This window comes from Dipodomys spectabilis, unplaced genomic scaffold (genome assembly GCF_019054845.1).
Source record: "Dipodomys spectabilis isolate Male_0828 unplaced genomic scaffold, ASM1905484v1 ptg000141l, whole genome shotgun sequence".
Classification (NCBI taxonomy): Eukaryota; Metazoa; Chordata; class Mammalia; order Rodentia; family Heteromyidae; genus Dipodomys; species Dipodomys spectabilis.
Window position 1 is genome coordinate 2,845,307 of NW_024870818.1, and position 23,366 is coordinate 2,868,672.

Here is a 23,366-nt window from a genome sequence, read left to right on the forward strand (position 1 = left end):
CAAACTTGTTATCTTCTTGCCTCAGTCTGCTAAGTGCTGAGATGGTGAGTGTACAATACTTTGCCAGATGTTTATTTCATCAAGTTCTCTGACTTAGAAGTTATTTAATCAGATATCAGATTTTTTTTTTTTCTGAGGCATATTCTTGCCATGTAGCCCAGGCTGGACTTGAACTCACAAACCATTTGTTTCCCAAGTACTGAGATTATGTATAGTATCACCCAAGAATTTTTAAGATAATGAAAAAGAATTATCAAAACTAATTTAACCTAGGTTTGCTAAACATACCAAGATAAACAAGGTTAAATATAAAATGGAAGGCAGTTTGAAAACATTTTAAAAATTAGCAGTCACATTTTAAGAATAGAATGAGAGGCCAGGTGCTGGTGGCTCACGCCTGTAATCCTAGCTACTTAGGAGGCTGAGATCTGAGGATCATGGTTCAAAGCCAGCCTGAGCAGGAAAAGTCCATGAAATTCTTATCTCCAATAAACCACCAGAAAATTGGAAGTGGTGCTGTGGCTCAAGTGGTAGAGTACTTGCCTTGAGCTGAAGAGCTCAGGGACAGCACCCAGGCCCAGAGTTCAAGCCCAACGACTGACCAAAAAAAAAAAAAGAGGAAAAATTGGTATTTTTATTTGTCTTTCTTGCTTTGAAGACAGTTAACTTACATATTAATAGAATCTTCAGTTGCCTTTTTATTGAATGATACTACTTACTACTATGCTTTTTTAAAAAAATTAGGCATTATGAAAAATCTATACTTTATTTTTTTTTTTTTTGGTAAAGAAACTTTTCTGTAGGACAGGAGCATCTTGTCCTATATTAATACCATGTTGATACCTGGGTTAGCAATGATAGAAACATTTTGTACACATCAAACTGACCTTTAGTAGAAATGCCTGGAGGTTGAGGAATGTATACAGGAAGTATAACATTAGCATTAAGGGTACAGAGGTTAAGCTAGTAGGGAAGAGGGAGTATCAACTATTACAATTCTTCACGATAGAGATGGAAGACTGCTCAGCTGTTGACTGCTCAAATTTAGATGAAACTACCCATGTGACAGTGATATAGAAATACACATATTATGCCAATACTTTTTCCTGGTTTTTATGTTACACTATAATTATGTAAGATATAACCACGGGAGACACTGGTAAAAGGACATAGGCTATCTCTGTACTATCTTTGTAACTTCCTGTGAATCTATAATTATTTCAAGTAGGTTAAAAATAATGCTGGTGAAATCATAGTTAATCTTCAGCTTAAGCAGAAGATTAACTAAATTCAACTTATTTCACTTTTGGGTAAGTTAGGAAGATGGAAAACAAAACACCTAAGCAAAACATAAAAACCTAATGACATTTCACAAGAAGTAAGCCAATGGCTTTAAGCAGGCAATGGCTTTAAGCAATGTACTATGAATAATTACTGCTACAGAGACCAAAAGCACTAAGGAAACAAAGTCATAACATAAAGTAGAACAGGGAAACTGGAGAAGGGAGATTTGGTTTCTAGGCCTAGATGCCACTGATGATTTTGAGTAACCATATAGCCTTTCCAAATATGTTTGCTTATTGAAAAAACAAGGAATGGTATCAGATAATCATATTTTTTTTCCAGTATTAAAATCCTGATTCACAACTAAAGTAGTCCCATCAAGTGGCTCAAGGAAGGAAGCTGCTTATAGTGACTAGTTGGATAACTCTAGTCAAGGTTAACTCTACTGCAGTTAATAGTGTGGTTGAGTATTAATTGCACTGGCAGGGGAATCAATAATGGCATCATGAGTAATAGTATGCTTTTGAAATTCAGTAGATAAAATAAACAACAGATATCACTGCTATTTATTACATGAGCTATTATTATACTTGAGCTATCTTACCAGGTAGCAGTAGCTTAGAAAAAAATATCAATTGTTTTGGAAACAGGGTCTTGCTATATACAGTCCAGGCTGGCCTCCAAGCCTCCTTGCCTCAGCCTCCTGAGTTCTAGGACTGCAATATGTGTCATGATGTTCAGCTCATTAAGTTATTAGTAAGCTTTTAATTATTTATTTACCTAGACAGAATCTTGCTATACAGTCCAGTCTGGCTCAGAACTTGCTAAGTAGCCTACATTGACCTTAAATTCATGATCTGCCTTTAGCTTTCTAAGTACTGAAATTATAAGCATGCATCACCATGCCTGGCTAATAAGTCTTCAAATTTCCTAGTAAGAGATGTAATGATCACAAGATTGACAAATCCACCCCAAATTGGTGATTAAAAAAAACCAAAAACCAAAGCCAAGTCATTGGGTAGCCAAACTAGGATAGAATAGGCAGACCCCAAAAGTATATAGTCATCATGGAAATTATAACAACTGTGCTAAGTTTGATAGTCACTGTTTAAGAATACATGTTTTATAGGGGGGAAGAGGGAGAAAAATGAGGTACTAAGTCTTTCCTGACACAATTTGTTCAGCTTCTAACTATATAGGCCATGACTATTTGATTTGAAAAATAACAGCATTGAACAGTATTACTGCATGGCCAAAAATTAAAATGAAAATTATATACAGCATGCCTAAAACTAGAGTTAAGGAAGCAAGCAAAACAATAAGTATATTATGAAAGCTCCATTTTCAATAAATGTACTAAGTACTTACTATTTCCTAATAAATAACATTGTAGGAATAAGAATGTTGATCAAGGGAGAAATAGAAATGCACTGTGGGAGAGATACTTTTGGAATCTACCTGGATAAGGCAGGCCTGTGAGAGAAGTTGATAGCAGAAGGCAGGATACGGAAGGTAACCGAGGACAGATTCTACCTACTGAGTTGTTTTGTCCAAATCATATTTTTTGCTGCTCAATCACCAAAAAATCCAGGCATTGTACTCACCAGGCCCCCTTGCCCACTAATTCTGTACCAGAAATAATCTGACTTCAAGAATAAACCACAGGGTAAGACCTGCATTTTACGTCTTTTCTATAGTATGTTTTCGAAACATTAATTCTGCAGGGGTTAGGTAATTCCCCACTCCCCTGCTAAAAGGATTGTGTGACCTGTAAGTTTGAGGAATGTGATATGCATTTCCAAGTGTGATTATAAAGACATGATATATTTCCAGATTTTACCCTAGAAGCTTACTGTAGTGATTCCTGGGGATTTGTGTGCAACAGAACATATTTTAGGAGAAAAGCTGTTCAAATGTCAGATATAATTGAAGAACATATTTTGGAAATGGTAATTTTCACTTCAAAATATTTACCCCCTAAAAGTAAGCAAAAAAAAAAAAAAAAAAGTCCATTTTTCCCCAGATAAAAAATGAGAGAACCAGGTGCTGATGGCTCATGCCTGTAATCCTAGCTATTCTGAAGATCTGGAGGACTGAGCTTTGAAGCCAGCCAGGGCAGAAAAATCTGGGAGACTCCATCTTCAGTTAACCAGAGAAATGCTTGACTGGAGGTGTGGTTCAAGTAGTAGAGCACCAGATGAGCAAAAAATGCTGAGTAAGAGCTCAAAGACATGAGTTCATATTCTGGTGCAAGCACAAAAGCAAGTGAGAACTGAATAGTAAACATGGTGGGCTAAACAAGGTAAAGGATAAAGGTAAGACAGCTTTTGTTGATTTATAAAACTTCATAGAATTTCAGGAAAAACCACAAGAGTCATGAAAGGCTGGTATAAATGCAGTGTGTACTTACAGATTTTTCTAATTAAGATCACATAATGTTCAAACTTTAAAGATACCTACTTGAAACTCTTGAAGATCAAAGGCCTGGACTGGTTTAAGGATCTAATCACCATTATCCTGTTTGCAAATTCTACCTTTGTTTTTGAAAATTACAGATAATTTGTCTACTACATTCTAAGAGATGTTGATGAACAATCAAAATCATGTCCCATTATAAATCAAAATTTAGAAATGTAAAACTAAAGGCTAAATATTAAGGACAGTAAAGTAGTAGGTGCAGACATGTTCATACATGCACCAACATATCTATGGAAATGTAAGTATTTTTACCTGGAACTGATCAGATGGACACGTGTTCATCTCTGGTGTCATGGTGGTTGTCTGACCAATGGAAGCAATTTTTTCTGCAGCTGACAGTGGTTTCAATGGTTCCTTGGTGGGCTCTAACATACCCTGAAAAAGGTATATTAGTCATTACTTGAAGGAGGGGAGTCAACCCATAAACTTTATAAAAAGATAATCTAGAAGAAAAAAAAATCATTTGCAAAGTGCTAAAGACAAAAAGGAACTATTCTTATATGTTGTTTACAGAGAATCTGTTTCACAAAGAGTGTGAGGACCTGAGTTCAAATGCTTGTACTGGCATCAGAAAACCATCTGTTCCACAATGTCTTTAGAATCCAAAGTATTTAATTTTTTATTTATTTACTTTTTTTTTTTTTTTTTTAGTACTAGGGTTTAAAATCAGAGCTTTGTGCTTGGTAGGCAGGTACTCTACCACTTGAGCCAGACCTTCAGTTCCTTATCAAGGAGAAAATACACTAGTAATTACTAATGTCAGCCTAAAATTTCAAATCTTTTAAAATTTTTATTATTTGTATTTGGCAGTACTAGAGTTTCAACTCAGCTTTCTAGCTCATGGCTAGCGATCCCTACTGAGTCAGGTCTCCAGTTATTTTGCTAGTTAACTGGAGATGGAGTCTTGCAGACCTTTCTGCTCAGGTTGGCTCTGAATCAATTGTGATCCTCCAGGTCTCAGCCTCCTGAGTAGCTAGGATTACAGGCATGAGCCACAAGTGCCTGAATAAAAGATTCCTAATTTGAATGATCACTTATACCCAAGGCTCTCAAATTGTGATCCCCTATCAGAATCTCTGCAGTACCCAAGAAGTTGTCAGATGTGTAAACTTTCAAGCTCTACCCCAACCATCCTGAATATGGTCTAGGGGTAGTATCCAGAAATCTGCTGAAGGCAAGGTTTGAGTGGTAGAGCCTAATCAGTCTAGTAAGCACATACTTCCAGAGTTCAAATCACAGTACTGTATAAACTGGAAAAAAGAAAAAAAGAAAAAAAAAGCCTGAGAACCAAGAATTAAATGATCATTTTGAGTACTATTATTTCTCTAGAAGAAATGAAAAGATTACTGAACATCTCATGTATAAGATGCACCAAGAGAAAAATTTAGGTATAATTAAATTTTTTATTTTCCAACAAACAACTTAATGAAACATGAAGACACATAAACATCAAACTTTAAAATATAACCAAGTCTTGATAAAGAACAGAATGAAAATGTCTTAGCTTTCCAGGATGGGCATATATTAAAAAAATTAACTCATTTAAATTATTAATGGAAAAACAAAGCATTAATTATGAATCCTGGATCATTTTCATTTACTATAATTTGGCATTTCCAAGCTTTTATACATCTGCATCTTCAATATTATACTATTTAATACGTGTACTAAAACAAGTATTTTTAGAGAATCTGATACTTTCATTTCTTTCTTTCTTTTTTTTTGCCTGTACCAGGGCTCAATCTCTGGGCTTGGGTGCTGCCTCTGAGCTCCTCTGCCCTACCACTTCAAACGCAGAACTACTTCTGGCTTTTTCTGTGACTAATCTGAGATAAGTCTCACAGACTTTCCTGCCTGAGCTGGCTTTGAACCACGATCCTCACATCTCAGCCTCCTGAGTAGCTAGGATTATAGGCATGAGCCACCATTACCCAGCCTTCAGAATCTTTTTTGAGAAGTTTAGAAAAGAATGAGTCCTTCAAAAATGTGTTTTTACAAAGAGTTGTAAGTGCCAACATTACCAAGGTAAAAATAATTTTGAATATAAAATACAGTATCTATACTTAATAGGATATAAAAATGTCCTGAGATTAATATTTAGATTTATGAGATCAAAAAGCAAATTATACATAAAATATATCCTTCAAATTACAACACTGACTACCCTTTTAAAATATATTTCCATTTCATATTATACAAGATGATTTTACAGGATAAATGATAAATACATTGTATTTAGACACTTGTATACTCACCAATCCTGCTGCATACATGGGCACTATTACTGGCTGCTTCTTATTGCCCGTGAAGAGCTACACACGTGTTGGAGAGAAAGAACAAGTATTTACAGAATGATCTGTCATATAATGTATTTTGTATTATTTATTACACTATGACTAATAAATATTTTAAACTTCTCATATGGAGTTATATGCTCTTAAATTTTTCCTCTTATAAAAGTGGCTAAAACGACTACCTTTTTGTTTTTGTGCTATTCCTGGGGGCTGAATTTAGGACCTGGACACTGTCCCTGACTTTTTTTTCTCAAGGCTAGTGTTCTACCACTTGGGCCATATTTCTACTTCCAGACTTTTTTTTAACTGGTCATGGGGCTTGAACTCTGGGCCTGGGCGCTATCCCTCAGCTCTTTAGCTCAGGGTGAGCACTCTACCACTCGAGCCACAGCACCACTTCCAGGTTTCTGGTGGTTTATTGGAGATAAAGACTCTTAGGGACTTTCCTGCCCAGACTGGCTTTGAACTACAATCCTCAGATCTCAGCCTCCTGAGTAGCTAGGATTACAAGTGTGAGCCACGGTTGCCTGACTCACTTCCAGATTTTTGATGACTATTTTGGTTGGTTGTGGGGCCTGAACTCTGGGCCGGGGCACTGTCCCTCAGTTCTTCACCTCAGGGTGAGCACTCTACCACTTGAGCTACAGCACCACTCTTGGTTAATTGTAGGTAAGAGTCTCATGGACTTTCCTGCCTAGGCTGGCTTTGAACTTTGATCCTCAGATCTCAGTTTCCTGATTAGCTAGAATTACAGGCGTGAGCCACTGTTGCCTGGCTCAGATTTTTGATGATTAATTGGATATAACTATCTCATGGACTTTCCTGCTTATACTGGCTTTACACCATAATCCTTAAACCTCAGCCTCCTAAGTAGCTAACATTACAGGCATGAGCCCCTGGTGCCCAACTTATAACTAACTACCTTTAAAAAAAAAAAAAAGAAACATTACTTAGAGAAACATTTAAGTAGATTTCTGTTTAGACATCAACATATTTAAACTAAATGAACATTTTAGCTAATATTACATTTTCTGGAGAACTAGATCATCATAGCATGAACAGAAATTAACAAAATTTAAACATATATACGTTGATTAAATGTACTAACAAACTCACAATGTTTCTCGTATCTATTCCCAAGGAACACAAAAGCTTCTTGTTGCTGTGGGAACCACCCCACTGGTATTTCAAGCCATGTGCATCATGGATATCCTGTAGCTCCGTCCAAACATCCAGCAGTTCTCTGAAAAGACCAGGATGAAAGTTACTCAAGAGCTTTCACTATGAATTCTAATTTCAATATGAATAGGACATATACATGCCAATTAATCTTGGGTCTAATGTAAGTGTGCTCATTTGAAATAACAAAAGCTCATTATCTGTGTTGATTTTTTTTTTTTTGGTGCTGGTACTGGAACTTCAATGTGTGGCCTCATATCTCTAGAGGACAGCTTTTTCATTCAAGGCTGAAGCTCTACCCTTGAGTAATACCTCCTTTTCTACCTTTTTGCTAGTTAAATGGAGATAAGAGTCTCATATGTCCGCCCAGGCTGGCTCTGAACCTCAATCCTCAGATCTTAGCTTCCTGAATAACTATGATTTTAGATAGATAAGATAGATAGATATACACACACATATATATGCATGTATATATAATATACACATAAAGTATATATTAAAGTATGTATCTAATCTTATACTCTTTTTCAGGTTCTAAGCTTCAAGCATTTCCTAGTCTACATGTGCCAATCTGTAGACTGACTTTGCATATAGCTTCCCTTGCCTCTGGCCAACTATGGTCTGAAACTACTAAAAGAGAAATTCTAGTAATAATTCCTAAGTTGTAACTGGATGCTTGTTCTGGCCATTTCCCTCATGCCATGCTCATCTAACATCACTACAGATGGTGAGAACCATTCAGTATTTTGAGAGAGAGCAATCATACAACCTACAACTGTTACATTAGTTTTACTAGTTATTGGTTACAATCTCTTAGCATGCTTGATTTATAAACTGGAGTTTTATCATAGGTTAGATAAATAGTGAAAAAGGAAAAAAGAAAAACAACCCAAAACCCATCACCCACTCCTGCTTTCACTATATTTGATGTCGGTATAATTTGTGGAGGAGATGGGGAAAAACAAGTCGTTTAAGGATACAGGTGGACCTGATGCAACTATGAGAAGTACAAGTTGTCATGTCAAAAACGAACTTTACAACTTTGGTGTGTGTGGGGGGGATTGGGTGGGGGGGCGGCTGGCAAGGGATGTGAAGGGTAAACAAAGGAGGAGGCTGCAATGCTTTATAAGAAATGTACTCATTATCTTGCCCATGCAATTGTAACCCCTCTGTACAGTATGTTCACAAAAAATAAAAATTAAAATTAAAAAAAACCCCATCACCTCCTCCCCCCAACAAAAACACAACAGGACTTAGTACTATTCAAAATACGAAGATCTTGCAACATATCTGCTATGGATTAGGAGTCTACCATGACTACTACTACTACTACTACTACTACTACTTTTAGTTTACATTTGTTATATAGGCAAATTTTTCATTGTTACTTTTCCATATGTTTATCACAATGTATTCCAATCAATTTCATACACCATTTTCCCTAGTACCCGTCCCCAAATAATTTCAACAGGTTTCATTGTTCTATTTTCACAGTTACAAATAATCTATTTCAATAGTATTCAACCTACCATGACCACTTCAATACCTGTGTGGTATTGGGTTGATGCACCATAAGTATTTTAGCTATAAGCGCCATAGTTCTTGGTAACTTGTTTCTATTATTTGGCTCCTATTATTAGTATTTTCTATTTTCTATTTTATGGTATGTATTATTGTTTAGTCACATTATTTCCTCAGAAAGTTTTGGATTTCAGGTTTTGGATTAAGAATGATCAACCTATGTCAAGTCCAGGAAAAGTTTTATAAAGCAAACAAGGAGTTGGTGAACAATATGAGCAGTAGTTATATGATTATAAAGAGGAAAAACTAAGAAAAATCAACAAAAAATGAGGATGCAAATATACTGGAAAGATGAAAAGAACTAGTATAGGTAAAACCTAATTCTCATTTAAGTCAGTAATAAAGGTGCATGCCTGTAATCCTTGTATTTGGGTGGCTAAAGTAGGAGGATTGCAAAAGAGACTAGTTTTAGATACCGATGAGGCCCTGTAGCAAAAACCCCTCATTTATAATACTTGGAAGTCAAAATATGTAACATTGAGTAGAACACTGATTTAGCAACATCAAAAGAAACAGTTCAAGGGCTGAGAGGTGTGGTTTAAGTCGTAAAGTTTGTGCTTAGAACACAAAATCCTGAGTACAAACCCCATATTGTAATAAATAAACAAAGCAACCTCAAAGGCAAAGGAGTTTTTTCATTGTCTTACAGTGTAACAGGATTAAACTTCAACATAGTAATGAATTAGAACTTTAATGCTGCATGGTAACCTTCTAAATTAGAACAATTGAAATTAACATAACCACATGTTATCCTAGAACTACTACTCACCCACTTTCAGCTAAGGCCTCTCTTGTTTTTACTGGCAAGGTGCTTGTTTCCAGCAAGTGCTTCAGGGAAATAACTTCCTCTTCAGCATCAGGGACAGATATGGAAGGAAAACATGCTTCGAAAATTCGCTCCAGACGGTTTAACAAAGCTGACTGCATCAAAACACCACACAAAAGTTTATTTTCATTTCTCTAGTTTTAATCATGTGATAATTTTATCATGAACACACACACACACACACACACACACACACACACACACACACACACACACACACACGCTATCCAGTAAGAGAGTGAGGGAAACCTCCCCTCAGGTATAAAAAAAACTAAATGAAAGGACTGTAACTCCTCACTGAATGCTTTTTTAAAAATGGTGCAAATAGAATAGGGAACAAATAGAGGTAGCTGCATTCCAAGAAATCCTATCTGGTACTTTATACACATTATCTTACTTCTTCCAAAATGAAATTACCACTGTATTATATAGTAAGAAAGTAACTTCAATGTTTGAATAATCTTCCCAATACTAAGTAAAAAAATCAAACAAAAAAATCCAGACAGTATTCATATTCTACTACTCATGTATTAGAGTAAATCTAGAGGTAGAGGAATGGTGAGATTGGATGGTATCACAGCTGATTAGAACTTTTCCTTGAAGATAAACACTTGAATTGTAAGATCCTTTTTGAAATATCTCAGTTGCTAATAGTGTAAAATCAGAGTAGGAAAGAATATATCTTTTTTTTTTTTTACTGATAAGAAATTCAGTAGGTAATTTATCATTTTGGCAATCTTCATTACCTTCTGTATTTTCTTTGTTACATGTGTATGTGTATTTTAAAATAGAAACCTTTCCTCTAAGAAAAGCCTTCAGATTCATTCCCTAGAGTATTTTCATAGAGAAAAAACTCATTTTGGAGTACTTTATTATTTTAAACTTGTTTTATAACTTTTTTTTGTATCACCAAGTTCACTGTTTATGTGCAACCTACAGAAACATTTTTTTCCATTTTCTGAACTGTATTTCAGATACATATGCAATATTCTTGAACACAGCCCAATGTACTATTTAAATAATAACTAGGAATACAAATTGTTAATAAGTTAAAGTCTGTTGGAAGATTAAATGTACAATCGAGCTGATACCCAGTGCAGAAGAAACATTCCATACCACCACAGTATTAATATATTTCCTGCCAAGTAACAAAAACAACATTAAATTCTGTTATGAAGTATAGTCAGTAACAAGAAAAAAGGAAAAGGGAACATTTTTATACACATATTTTCCAAGCCAATCTTCCTTTTGGAAGCTACGTTAGAGCAAAAAAATTTAACACTGCATAATTGGTCTCAAGGTACTACTCTTCTGCTAAGTCTACAAAAGTTACTCTGATACCACCTTCATTATATTTATGAGTGAGAAGGGAAAAGGTCTCATTCTCAATTATGAACCCTTAAGTAAAGAGTAGACTCAAGATCCCAAGGCTTGTGAAACTTGAGTGTGTCAAGGGGACTCAGCACTTACTTGTTTCAACAGGGGGAATGGACAGACATGACTCTGAGAGGGATCAGGTAACTACCTAATTGGAAACCTGATGAGAATTTCTCTCCTAGACAAAGAAAGTAAATAAAAACTCACCTATGACCAAATTTTATTTCTCTGTAAATTCAACCTTTATTATATCCTCTTTGTTATCTTTCTAATGTGATGGAATAAAATGTTTTTCACTGGAAGAAAGCAATGACCCTAAAATATATTTAATCAGCTGGGCAATACTACACATAACTCTTAAGTCTTAGGTATACTAGCAAAGATTATCAAATGAATGTAATGTTCTTGGGGAAAAGAAACATTCCATTAGCCTAATCACCTCAAATTTTTACTTCTCCCTCAATCTTTTCTCATAAAGGATATAATGTATATGGAAAAATTTTAAAGGAGTTTAACATATCTTTAGGATTAGAAACAAAATTTGATTGTTTCCATCCAGGAAATGTGGCAGACACATCTAATCCCAGTACTTGGGAGGTGGGTAAAGGTAGAAGGATTGTAAAGACCTGATTCTAAAAGTCCAAAATGACAATAGCAACAATTTGGTTGCTTCAAATTTTTTGCTGAATGAAATAAAGCAGGGATCAGCTATCTATTCAACAGAGATCCAGACAGTAAATATTTTATGATTTAAATATTTTAAACCTTGCAGCCCATCGATAAACAAGGGTGTGTTCCAGTAAAACTACTTACAAAAATAGGCACTAGGACAGATCTGTCCCCTGGGCCATACTCTGCCAACCCCTAAGGTAGAGCAACGAATAAACATTAAGTAGCCAGAATCTACTAACAGTCTTACCCATAACAAGACAAAATTCAGTTCTGCAAGGAAGTGGCTAATAAACATTTCAGTTAATTTGTTCTTTCAAAAGTATCAATTTCTAACTATTCATGAAACTGATTTAATGGTAAAATTTCCTGCTGTCTTGTTCATGGTAGTAAATAATGCAAATTGGTATTTACTACTAGTTAATTCCAGTAAATAAATGCCTTTAATAGAAGGTTGTAAACCCAGGTACTAAGACTCAAGCTCTGTATTTATAACCTGGAGAAGCCAGGGTCTGTCTCACAGAGTGGATGATAAACTCCTTACCCAGTGTGTCAGAGGCTGAAACTTTTTATCATTACTACTATTATTGTATAGATGATATATTTAACAATAGCTTGCCAGAGAATGAAAACCAGGCTCAAAGCTCATTAAAGGTCGGGTGCCTGTGGCTCATGCCTGTAACTGTAGCTACTTGGGAGGCTGAGATTGGGAGGATCACAGTTTGAAGCCAGCCAGAGGAGAAAAGTCCAAGAGACTATCTTCAATTAAGCACCAAAAAGTAGAGGTCAAGCATCAGAATTGGCACCTCCCCTCACCCCCCCCCCAAAAAAAAAGCTCACTAGGTCAGGCTCGGGAGGCTCATAACTGTAATCCTAGCTACTCAGGAGGCTGAGATCTGAGAATCGCATTCAAAGCCAGCTCGGGCAGGAAAGTCCATGTGACTCTTATCTCCAATAAACCAGTCAGAAAACTGGAAGTGTGCAGTGGCTCAAGTGGTAGAGCGCTAGCCTTGAGCTGAAGAGCTGAGGGACAGCGCCCAGGCCCAGAGTTCAAGCCCCATGACTAAAAAAAAAAAAAAAAAAAAAAAGTTCACTAAAGATGTTTCTCTACACCTGTTTAGTTTTTAAGTCATATGCAAATACTGGCTTCACTCCATTAATTCCTATCATATTAGAGTGAAGCAAGAAATTGGACCCAAGTTTTTTGCATCTTCTCCAATATCTTTCCAGTGAATGTGTGTTTATGTAGTTAATTTTCAAGTAGCTGTATATATTTTTCTTTTTAGTAATACAAGAGTTCAAACTCAAGAGCCTTCTACTTGCTAGGTCAGTTCTTTACCACTTAAGCCATGTCTCCAGTCTTGTTTTGCATTAATTATCAATCTTTCCGTTCTCAGTCTCCCAAGTAGCTTAAAGGGCAAAAATAGGTACTCAGTTCAAATATCTATTCTTAAGAGTCTTATGTAAAGACAATCTATTACTGCTATTCCTTCTTGCAGTACTAGAATCTGTTATTGCTACTCCAAGTTTTAAATTTTGGATATCAGTGTTTGGTTTATTGGCATTTTTTAGTTGTCTTGATTGCACTAGGAAAACAAAAAGTTTGAGTATAGGTAGGTATGCTGAAGAGCATTTTGCTTTCCCCAAAAGACAATAAAGCTAAAAGTTTAAAAGAAAAAAAGATGGAATATAGTCCAAGTAAGTTGATAGAGAAGACAAAAATAGAGAAAACAAAGACTTGATAAAGAAGACAACTAATATAATGAAGGAAATAACCTTTCATAAAGAACAGTTTCTCTTGTGACCAAATAGATTCTTAGAAGAAAGATTTTAAGAGACTGTTACATACACATTACACACACACACTCTCTCTCTCTCTCTCTCTCTCTCTCTTTTTCTCTCTCTCTCTCTCTTTCTCTCACTTTTTTTTTGGTACTGGTCCTGGGGCTTGAATTCAGGACCTGGGTGCTATCTCTGAGCTTTTGTGCTTAAGGCTCACATATTATACCACTTGAGCCACAAGTCCATTTCCAGCTTTTTTGGTGTTTAATTGGAGACAAGAGTCTCACAGACTTTGCTGCCCGGGCTGGCTTTGATTGAGATCCTCAGATCTCAGGTTCCTAGAGTTATAAATGTAAGCCATCGACATCCGTCTTTTTACAGACAGGAATTAAACAAAACAAAACCACATTTCTAACTATTTTAAGCACAAAATTTAGTGTCATAACTAGAGTCAATACAGTAAAATATTAAGCTAGAATTATTCTGTTTATGAATAAAAACTTGGTTTATAGTACCCTCCTTATGTTGACTTCTTTTATTTATATAAATAAATAGCCTGGAAATTTTTGTTTTGTTTTTGTTTTGTTTTTTGTCGGTCAGGGGCTTGAACTCTAGGCTTGGGCACGGTCCTTCAGCTCTTCAGCTCAAGGCTAGCGCTCTACCACTTGAGCCACAGCGCCATTTCCATAGCCTGGAAATTTACAGAGAAATTTACTCCTACTTTTGTTTCAGTGGAGATAAAAGCTAATTTAAAAAACCTGTAGTTGAACAATGACTGCTTTAAAAAGAATTGTAAGGTCTTGTTATGTAAACCAGACTGGGCTCAAACACAGAATTTTCCTGACTGAAGTACAGTTTCCTTATGCAGATAGGCAGTATATGTAAAAAGTAAACAGCATCAGTCTAACCCAGTTTAGGAAAGATAATAAATTCAGCAAAGATCAAAAATGCTTGGTGAACATACTCAGAAACTAAAAAGCCTGGTGTAAGATGGGTTTTGTTTAATGTTTACATAATACCATATTCCAGGCATTATTCTAAATGTTTTATAAATATTAGCTCATTTAAATCTCTTAAAACATATAAAAAAAATTTTTTTTCCTGGAGAAGAAAGTTGGTAAACAGAGCAAGTCAGGCTCAGAGAGACAAAGGGCACTTGTTTTCACTCATATGTGGAAGATCTAAAATATACTCATACATGAAAACACAGGGCATATGTATATATAATAAATGATCAAACTGCCTGAGTATGGTATACACAGGGGTGGGTTTCAATGGTGTAACAACTTTGAACTAACAGATAGTTTAAAAATGAATACCAGGAAGCTGAAACATGTCTTGTTTGAGGGGGCTAGTGGGATTTTAGGGGAGCATAACATGGAGATAAATGGGGGCAAATGCAGCCCACTCAATGTACATGTGAAAATGGAACAAATGGAAGTTGAGGGGCAGGTAGAATGCTAGAAGAGGCAACACTGATCAATATGCCTTGTATATATAAACTGACAAGTTGAATTGACTCATACTATTTAAAGATGACAAAAATAATAAAAGAAAAAGGATGCACCGAGAGGTTAAATTATGTTTAGGAAGGCTAAATAATGTGTACTAAATTTTTTAAAAAGTATTTTCATTCAAGACTGTAGGGGGCATAATTGTTCTACTTATGAAAAGTATATCTTACTGTCAGCCATCTAAATTATTCTTGTATGTAGGCTGGACCTATTTATATAATTATATTCTGTTGATAACAACAACTATATTCTCTATATATTATACTTGATACTGTACATGTATTACTTGATGAATGTTCTACAAGACACCAGATAATTATCTTCATGTTACAAACAACAAAAGCTCGGAGAGATTAAGATCATTAACCAAGTATTACTGCTGGTATCTTGCATAGCTAAGTGTACCACACAAAGTGTATGTTGTTTTCATCAAATCATAATCTTTACTTTTGGAATTGTTCAAATATTTCTAGGTATAACATTGCTGAGGTGATGTCTAGGCTTTAAGTGCACACACAATTACCATTATAAATAGTTACGATACTAACTGAATAGAAAACTAAATACAATGATCCTTAAAGACATTTAAAATTCAATAATTTGTTTAACTCCAAAACGTAACAGGAAATATAGTCTTCAGTTCTCCCTTCAATATGGAACAAGGAAATTGGTAACTGGCTTAGATGAATACCAATTTATGATAATGAAATTGGTACCTGGCTTAGTTGAATACCAATTTATTTAATTTCATCATGCTGTTTTATTCAACCATATATCAAATTCTAAGTCTATCAAACAGTAGTATATTTTGAATATTAGCATTTGAAGAACCAGGGGTCTGATAAATACAGAATTGAAACTCAAAAGAGCTTCAAGCCAAGTGCCAGATTCACATTTTAGTTTCTCTATTAGTGCCCAATGGGGGAATGCCAATAAAGTGGTGTGCTACTTGCACAAACATGTACTTGTATTAAAAAATGTTCTTAGGGGGGCTGGGAAGGTGGCTCAGTGGTAGAGTGCTTGCCTTGCATGCATGAGGCCCTGGGTTCAATTCCTCAATACCACATAAGCAGAAAAAGCCAGAAGTGGCACTGTGGTTCAAGTGGTGGAGTGCTAGCCTTGAGCTGAAGAGCTGAGGGACAGCGCCCAGGCCCAGAGTTCAGGCCCCACGGCTGGCAAAAATAAAATAAATAAATAAATTAAAAAAAAATGTTCTTAGGAACCAAAACTATTCTGAGAATATGAATTAGCCCAGAGCAGGAGCTTTTGCTTTAAAAATAGCTTGAAATCTGAGTTTATTGTCAACAGTAACAACTAGAGTTACTTCTATACAAAATTGGATGGATTTGCTTCCCTATTCCTTTCTACTATTAACCAAGCAATACAGTTAGCAATACTATTTTTTTTTTAGGTTTGGGACTAGACTTGAACTCAGGACCTGATACTTTTACTCACTGGCTACAGCTCTATCAACAGAGCCATGCCTCTAACCCTATTGTTGTTTTTTTTTTAAAAAAAGAACATTTTCTAGTAAATTTGTTTTGAGGTTATTTAGCAATAGCTAAACATTTACTGAGCATTTATTAAAAGTAAGTCTTTTTCTTTCCTATTTATTTGCTCATTCATTCACTAGTACTGTGGCAGCAGTGGAGTTTGAACTCAGGGCTTAATGCTCTCACTTGGCTCAACTTTTTTACTCATGGCTGGCACTCTACCACTATAGTCATACCTCTAATTCTGGCTTTTTGCTGGAATTTTTGCCAGCCTGGGCTGGTTCTGAACCAAGTTCCTCAGATTTCAGCCTAAGCAATGGCTAGGATTATAGGTATGAACCAGGGTTGGCCCTTGCCTTTGAACTAAACTGAAATAGAAATATTGGCTCTTTTTGGATCTTAAGGTTGCTGGCTTTTAGAACTTACACTACTGACTCACCTGGTTGTCAGGCCTTAGGGCTCTCCAGCCTACTGCCTATATTTTGAGACTTTTCAATATCCAGTAAGTCCCTGTCAGTTTTGTCATCTCTATTCACACAGACATCCTATTGGTAATGTTTCCCTAACTAATAGACCTATAAAAAGTAATAGACTATAAAAGGAGTAAATGTATTAACAAGTCTAAGCTTTCCAGACGGATGTATAAGACCAGAAGCACCTTCTGCTTCTTATGCCACTCATATGCATATCTTCTTTATATTATCTTGTATCTAAGGTAACTTAAAATTCCTTCAATACATTTTCTAGTCAGTTACCTTTTTTTGCTTTTAGGGAGCAGAAGCTGATTAGTGTCACTAGTTTTAATATCAATAGCATTAGGTTTTGTACTTATGTGCAAGTTTAGAAGAAACACAAAATCCACTGAGCAATTTAATCTTCTATGTAAGATTATACCTTGCCACCATTAAATATTAAGTAAGATATCAAGTACAATCTATACCTGTATACTAATCAATCTTAACTTGAAGCTATATACTAGAATAACCCAATTATAATATTCACTGTACTCTAAAATGATAATTTTTCTCTATTGGCACAATTTCTGGCCAACTCTACTAAAGTAATTCTATTTTGGAAATAAAGTATCAAATTTTCCAAAGGGAAACCAACAAAACAAATGCTATCCAAATATTTAAAGTAACCAAAGATCCCTAAGGCCAAAATCATAAAATTTACTTGCTTTATTTTGTTGTTTACTCCTGTTTTCAGTCAATGTTGACACACAGAAGAGAAAATACACAAATGTATGTAGTTAAATACATAAAGATGAAAATATAGGATAGACAACATTCAATGTAAGAATGCTGATTTTTCTGATGAAAAACCAGTAACTCAAGAGAGCACAAAGCAAATTATTACCATTTTTCTGTTTACCTTTTTTGTGATGATATTCAAAGCTCTCAAAATTAACATTCAGCTGAGAACATTTCCCTATTAGTATTATCAATTAGATGACTAATATTTAAAAAATGGCTTGTAGTTTCTTCTTCCTTTTCCTTCCTCTCCCCTCCCCTTTCTTTACTTCTTTCTTTCATACTTTCAAATAAGTTCTCTTTTTACTTTTCTTTAGGAAAGCAAGGAAAGAAAATATTCATTATATGTTATTTTATAACCTTTCAATGTTTCAAAAAGGAATTATGAATAAAATAACTGTGTGTGTGGATATGTATATGTTTGTGCATGTGTGCGCTGATAATGGGGCTTGAACTTAGGGATATGCACTTTCTTTTGGCTTTTCTGCTTTATAACTTAAGTTATATACCAAATGGAGTGAAAAGTGGAAATAATCTGAGATGCCAACTATATCATCTGCCTGACTTTACAAAACGAAGAACTTTTCTCCATGTTGTTTAACTGAAGTAACTGAGCTCTGAATTCCAAAAAGCTTTGAAGAAATCCTCACAACATTTTGTCAAAGTACAACTTGGACAAAATACTTGATGGCACTTGCTTCAGGACACTAAATGTAGCCAGGTAAACTGCAACAAGAATAAGTCATTTCATTGCTTTCCTAAATACTGCACTAACTAGGACAAACATTTTTAAAAAATTTAATCAGCTTGATTTTAATGAGTCTACACCTTCTCTAAAGGATGAGTAAGCATGATGTATTTTTCCAGCATTATCTGAAGATTAGGAAAGCAAGTCCAGGGAGTAGTCTCCTTCCAGCAGCAGGATAAAAATGAAAACCACCATTTAATCTTCATTTACTTTTTACTTATTAACCTAACCCAGTACTTTCTTACTTCAATGTTCTTCCCAAACTCCTTGTAGCTCCCTTTAGCAGTTTCTTCTCTAAGCCTACCATCTTCCTCCAAATTCTGTCATTAAAAAATCCATCCTGCAGCAATAGAAGCTTTGAGGCTTGAGCCAAGCAAATCTCAAAAAGTATTATGTATTTTGCCTCTTCTATTCAGTTTCTATTATTTTTTACAAATAGAATCATACTCCAAAATTTTTATCTTTCTGCAGACTTTTGTCATTCATTAAACTTTTAAGGTACCAAGTAAAGATGCAAACTCAGATCTATCAGATCCCATGAAGCCCTTATACTGTATTCAGTATCAAATTATACATAAGTAACTTCAATAAATTTGTATGAAGTAAAGTATCATACATCTGAAGTAGTTATACTTTTAAACATTAATTTTTTGATGATGTTAAAATTTCTAAACTACAAATTAAAGATCGTTCAACACTAGTGTCACTTTTGGTGAAATGAAACTAAATAGTAAAATGTCTAGGTCAAAGCCAACAGTCTTCATTTTGCATTATAATTAGCTTACTTCTTACTACAAGGTACCACCTCAATAATAAATTACTCAATAGGAATAATACACATTAGCTAAACCATATAATAACTAAATTAGCAAATAAACCTGCTCGGATACCCAAAGTTAGCTGTGTACACCAAGTAGCAATTTGGTCATTTCTCTGAGATTGCTTAATGTGTCAAAGGTACCAAAGCAATGATGCATAACCACTTCAAATAGGGTGTCAGAGTAAACAAAAAGCACAAAATTTTTAAATGCTTTCAACTGAAAGCAGGTTTCTTAGCAAAAAGTAACTGGAGAAATAAAGTTTGTGGATCTGATTTCTCTGACAGAAGAATCAAAGAATAAAATACAGATGCTAAGAAGTAAAAATATTCTCCCTCATACATCTACTCCCCAAGAGGAGAAAAAGTATGTTTATACTTGCAAGAAATTATAAGCAAATCAACAAAAGTAAGTCAGCCAGTACCATTTCTTATTCTAGGACTAAGTCTTAATTCATCTCACACTCTCATTGAAAACACTGTTGAAGCTATTAAGTTACAAGGTCCAAATTTGCTATTTCCCTGCTATTCAGATCACTATAACCTTCAGCCCAGTATGAGGTTTAAGATTCTGCTTGTTTCTCTCCTGCAATCAAACTTCAATTTCCTTGATCTTTGAGAGACAAAATTAACATTCCTTTTCCCTGATGCTTAAAATAAATCTTCTAAACCTCAGCTTAACTTTTAAAATCAATGTAAAGGTAAAAACAGAAGAATTTAGTAGAATAATTAGCTAACAAAAAAAATAAATGCTATTTAAATTCACTAACACTACAAATCAGTGAATTTCTATTATTGGCAAGGATAAAAGTATTACCAAGTGGGGCTGGGAAGGTGGCTCAGTGGTAGAGCGCTTGCCTTGCATCATGCATGAGGCCGAGTTCGATTCCTTAGCACCACATAACCAGAAAAAAAAAAAGTCGGAAGTGGTGCTATGGCTCAAGTGGTAGAGTGCTAGCCTTGAGCTGAAGAGCTGAGGGACAGCGCTTGGGCCCAGAGTTCAGGCCCATGACTGGACCCAAAAAAAAAAAAAAAAGTATTACCAAGTATGTCAGGTGCTGGTAGCTCACACCTTTAGTCCTACCTACTCAATAATCTAAGTTCTGGGGACTGCAGTTCAAAGCTAGCCCAGACAGAAAAGACTGTGAGATTTTCATTTCAAATTGATCACCAAAAGGCCACAAATGGAACTGTGGCTCAAGTAGTAGCCCACTTGCACTGAATGAAAAATTCAGGGACAGCACTTGGTTCCTAAGTTCAATTTACAGTACTGACATGCGCACACAAACACACACACATAGGTGCACAGTGGAAATTTTCTTAAGCTGAATTAGTAGTCTCTATGACAATTAAGATGTCATTAAAAAAAAAGAGAAAATTAGTAAATACCTGAACTGAAGTGGCTGACTCCTGTAAATGGCCACTAGCAACTGTTCCTTTAGAAACTGCTATAGGGACACTGTGCATCTTAGGGGTTCCCACAAAATCAGTGTTTTCATCTGTCCTATGTGACTGCCAGACTTCTTTACGATGATGAGATTCGGTAGCTTGCTGATCTCCAAAAGCAGCCCAAGAACAACCATCTTTCTGTTCATCCTCAAAAGCATTCCAGCCTACAACTTGGCTAGGACCAGCTGAACTGAAGTCTGCAAAATCATCCGAGTCTTGAAAAGCACTGCTGTCATCCTGAATATTTGGCACACCATCAAAATCTCCAAACTCGCCATCTTGCTCATTTTTCAGTTTTGAAACAGGTTCAGTGCCTGTTCCACTAGATTTTCTTGCCAATTGACATTCCTCTGATAAACCATCAGAAGTCTGTTTTGGGTTGGACTCAGTAAATACCATTTCCTCTTGGCAAGAAACAGCATTTGTATCCTCAAATTCTCCAAACTCATCGCCTGGTTCACTAAAATGTGGAAGGTGCTCTGAAGACTCTTCAAAAGTGACATCGCTCATGGAATCTTGAGTACCAGCAACAAAAGGTGGAGTAGTGCCACTGGCTGTGCCAAAGTCACCAAATTCATCTTCATTGGTATCATTGCAAGTCACAAAGTCGTTACTACTATCACCATTTTTTATACTTACAGATTCATCCAAAACATTTTCTTCAGTGAGATCAATGTGAGGGCTTTGGGAATTAGTAAACTTGCTATTTTCTTCTTTGGAAGAACTAACTTCATCAGCATCAGAAGTCTTACTAGAATCCATGCATAGGTCAGTACTTTTAGAAGTAAACAAATCGAGGTTTTCCTCAGTTTTACATTGTTCTCTCCTAATGGCATCTGAATTATCAGCTGAATCTCCCAAGTTCCAAGTCTCTAATTGAATACTTGAATTAAAAAAATCATCCCTTTGCAGTGTTAGAAGGTCTTTTTTCCCAACACTGAAACCTCTACCAGTCACTTTGCAGGTTTCTGAACCACAAATTTGTTGCTCTTCCTCAGTGTCTCCTTTATCATCAAACCTTCTAACCAAAGGCATTTCTTTTACAGAATTAAGTTCATTGACTCTGTTAATTTTGTTGTTTTCCTGAACTGTTACTGCATCTCGATCATTTAAAATTGCACATCCCATTTCTTCTAATTGTATCCTTTCCTTTTTGGAAAATGTGGCAAAATCTGCAAATTCGTCAGCAGAATTAGGTGCAGAGTCTACACTGTACTCAGTACTAAGAGGCTTCCTTCCCTTTGAATTAACTACATTGTCCAGATCATCTGTTCCCTGAGGATTTACAGTTTCCAACCCTGCAAATCCATTTGTTAGAATCTCCAGACAAGGAGGTTTTTCACCATTGCAGCTCTCTAACTGTTTGTTTTGATGAACAATGTTCGTATCAGTTCTAAAATCTCCTGGAGAGAAACTTGCAGATGTCCCAACATTTTGTCTCTGTTCTACTTTATTTAAATCTCTTGGACTTTCCATACCATCAATGGAAGCATCTGAAGTTTTAAAAGAAATTATTTCATTGCTGGTGGTAGAAAGTAAAACATCAGACTGTCCTTTCATAGGATTAGGAGGTTCAGCAGTGATATCCTTATCATTACCATTCTTAATGGACTTAAAGCTTGTAAGGCTATCTACATTTTCTGAGAAATCATGAATTGGCATAAAATGGTTTGAAGGTATAAACTCTTCCTTGGGACGAGTATAATCTGGTGCATCAAAGTCAACAAACCCTATACCAGAAGGGCTAACTTCGGAAAATCCACCAAATTCCCCAAATTCATCATCATCATCATCCTCTGCTCCATTGTCAAGTGGTGGGGGGGATGAAGAGTACATTCGAATGATGTCTGGCTCCATTGTTTACTTGCTTGCAAGTAATTAATTAACACCTATAAAAAAATAGATTACCCATAATATAATCTTTCAGCATTCTTTCAAAGCAATTTTAAAACAAGGCAGATTTATAGTTCACTGTACTATATTTAAAACATTTTTCATTTAGATAACTTTACTGGAAAAAAAAAAGGTTTTATCTGTTATAGTGTATATAACATTATCAAAGCCATTCATATTACATCAATGAAATTGGAAATTACAGAAAATCTTAAATATACATTTACAAAAGCACAACAATAAAATTCTCTCTCAGGTACATGCTTATTCTGTGAAATTTTCTTTCAAATCACTGGGAACTCAGTGTTAGCCTTCAGGATTTGTATTCATTATTAATATTTGTCACAAAAAGTTTTCTAGTAACTATTACAACTATGTTCTTCACTTTGCTTTTCAACATTTATTTCTCTCTATAGATGTCTGACTTAGGATAACCTATAACCTTGATAAACACCTAAGTTAAAATGATCATAAAATGAAAATGCATTTGAAATATTTAACCTAATGAATTCCTTAGCTCAATAACACAGTATATGGTTGTGCAAATATGTAAAAACTCTATGTACTTATTTACCTTCATGATCACATGCCATTGGGAGCTGCAGCTTAATGTTCTTAAGAGTATCCTATTGCATATCACTAAAGCAGGATAAGATCAACATTCTAAATTCCAAGCAAGGGCTGGGAAGGTGGCTCAGTGGTAGAGTGCTTGCCTTGCATGCATGAGAC

At 35.4% G+C, this 23,366-nt stretch overlaps 1 protein-coding gene across 3 annotated transcripts in view; it reads right to left on the bottom strand.

Annotated features, from left to right (window-relative positions):
- The window catches only part of Aftph (aftiphilin), a 69,821-nt gene that overhangs the window by 14,284 nt on the left and 32,171 nt on the right, over positions 1-23,366 (bottom strand). For all 3 annotated transcript variants that reach the window (XM_042691141.1, XM_042691143.1, XM_042691142.1), the window contains exons 2-6: positions 20,685-22,633; positions 9,586-9,737; positions 7,173-7,299; positions 6,018-6,074; positions 4,015-4,137 (exon numbers count right to left, since the gene is read on the bottom strand). In XM_042691141.1, coding sequence (XP_042547075.1) covers positions 4,015-4,137; positions 6,018-6,074; positions 7,173-7,299; positions 9,586-9,737; positions 20,685-22,601 — 2,376 coding nt within the window. In that variant the 5' untranslated portion in view covers positions 22,602-22,633. The remainder of the gene's footprint in view (positions 1-4,014; positions 4,138-6,017; positions 6,075-7,172; positions 7,300-9,585; positions 9,738-20,684; positions 22,634-23,366) is intronic.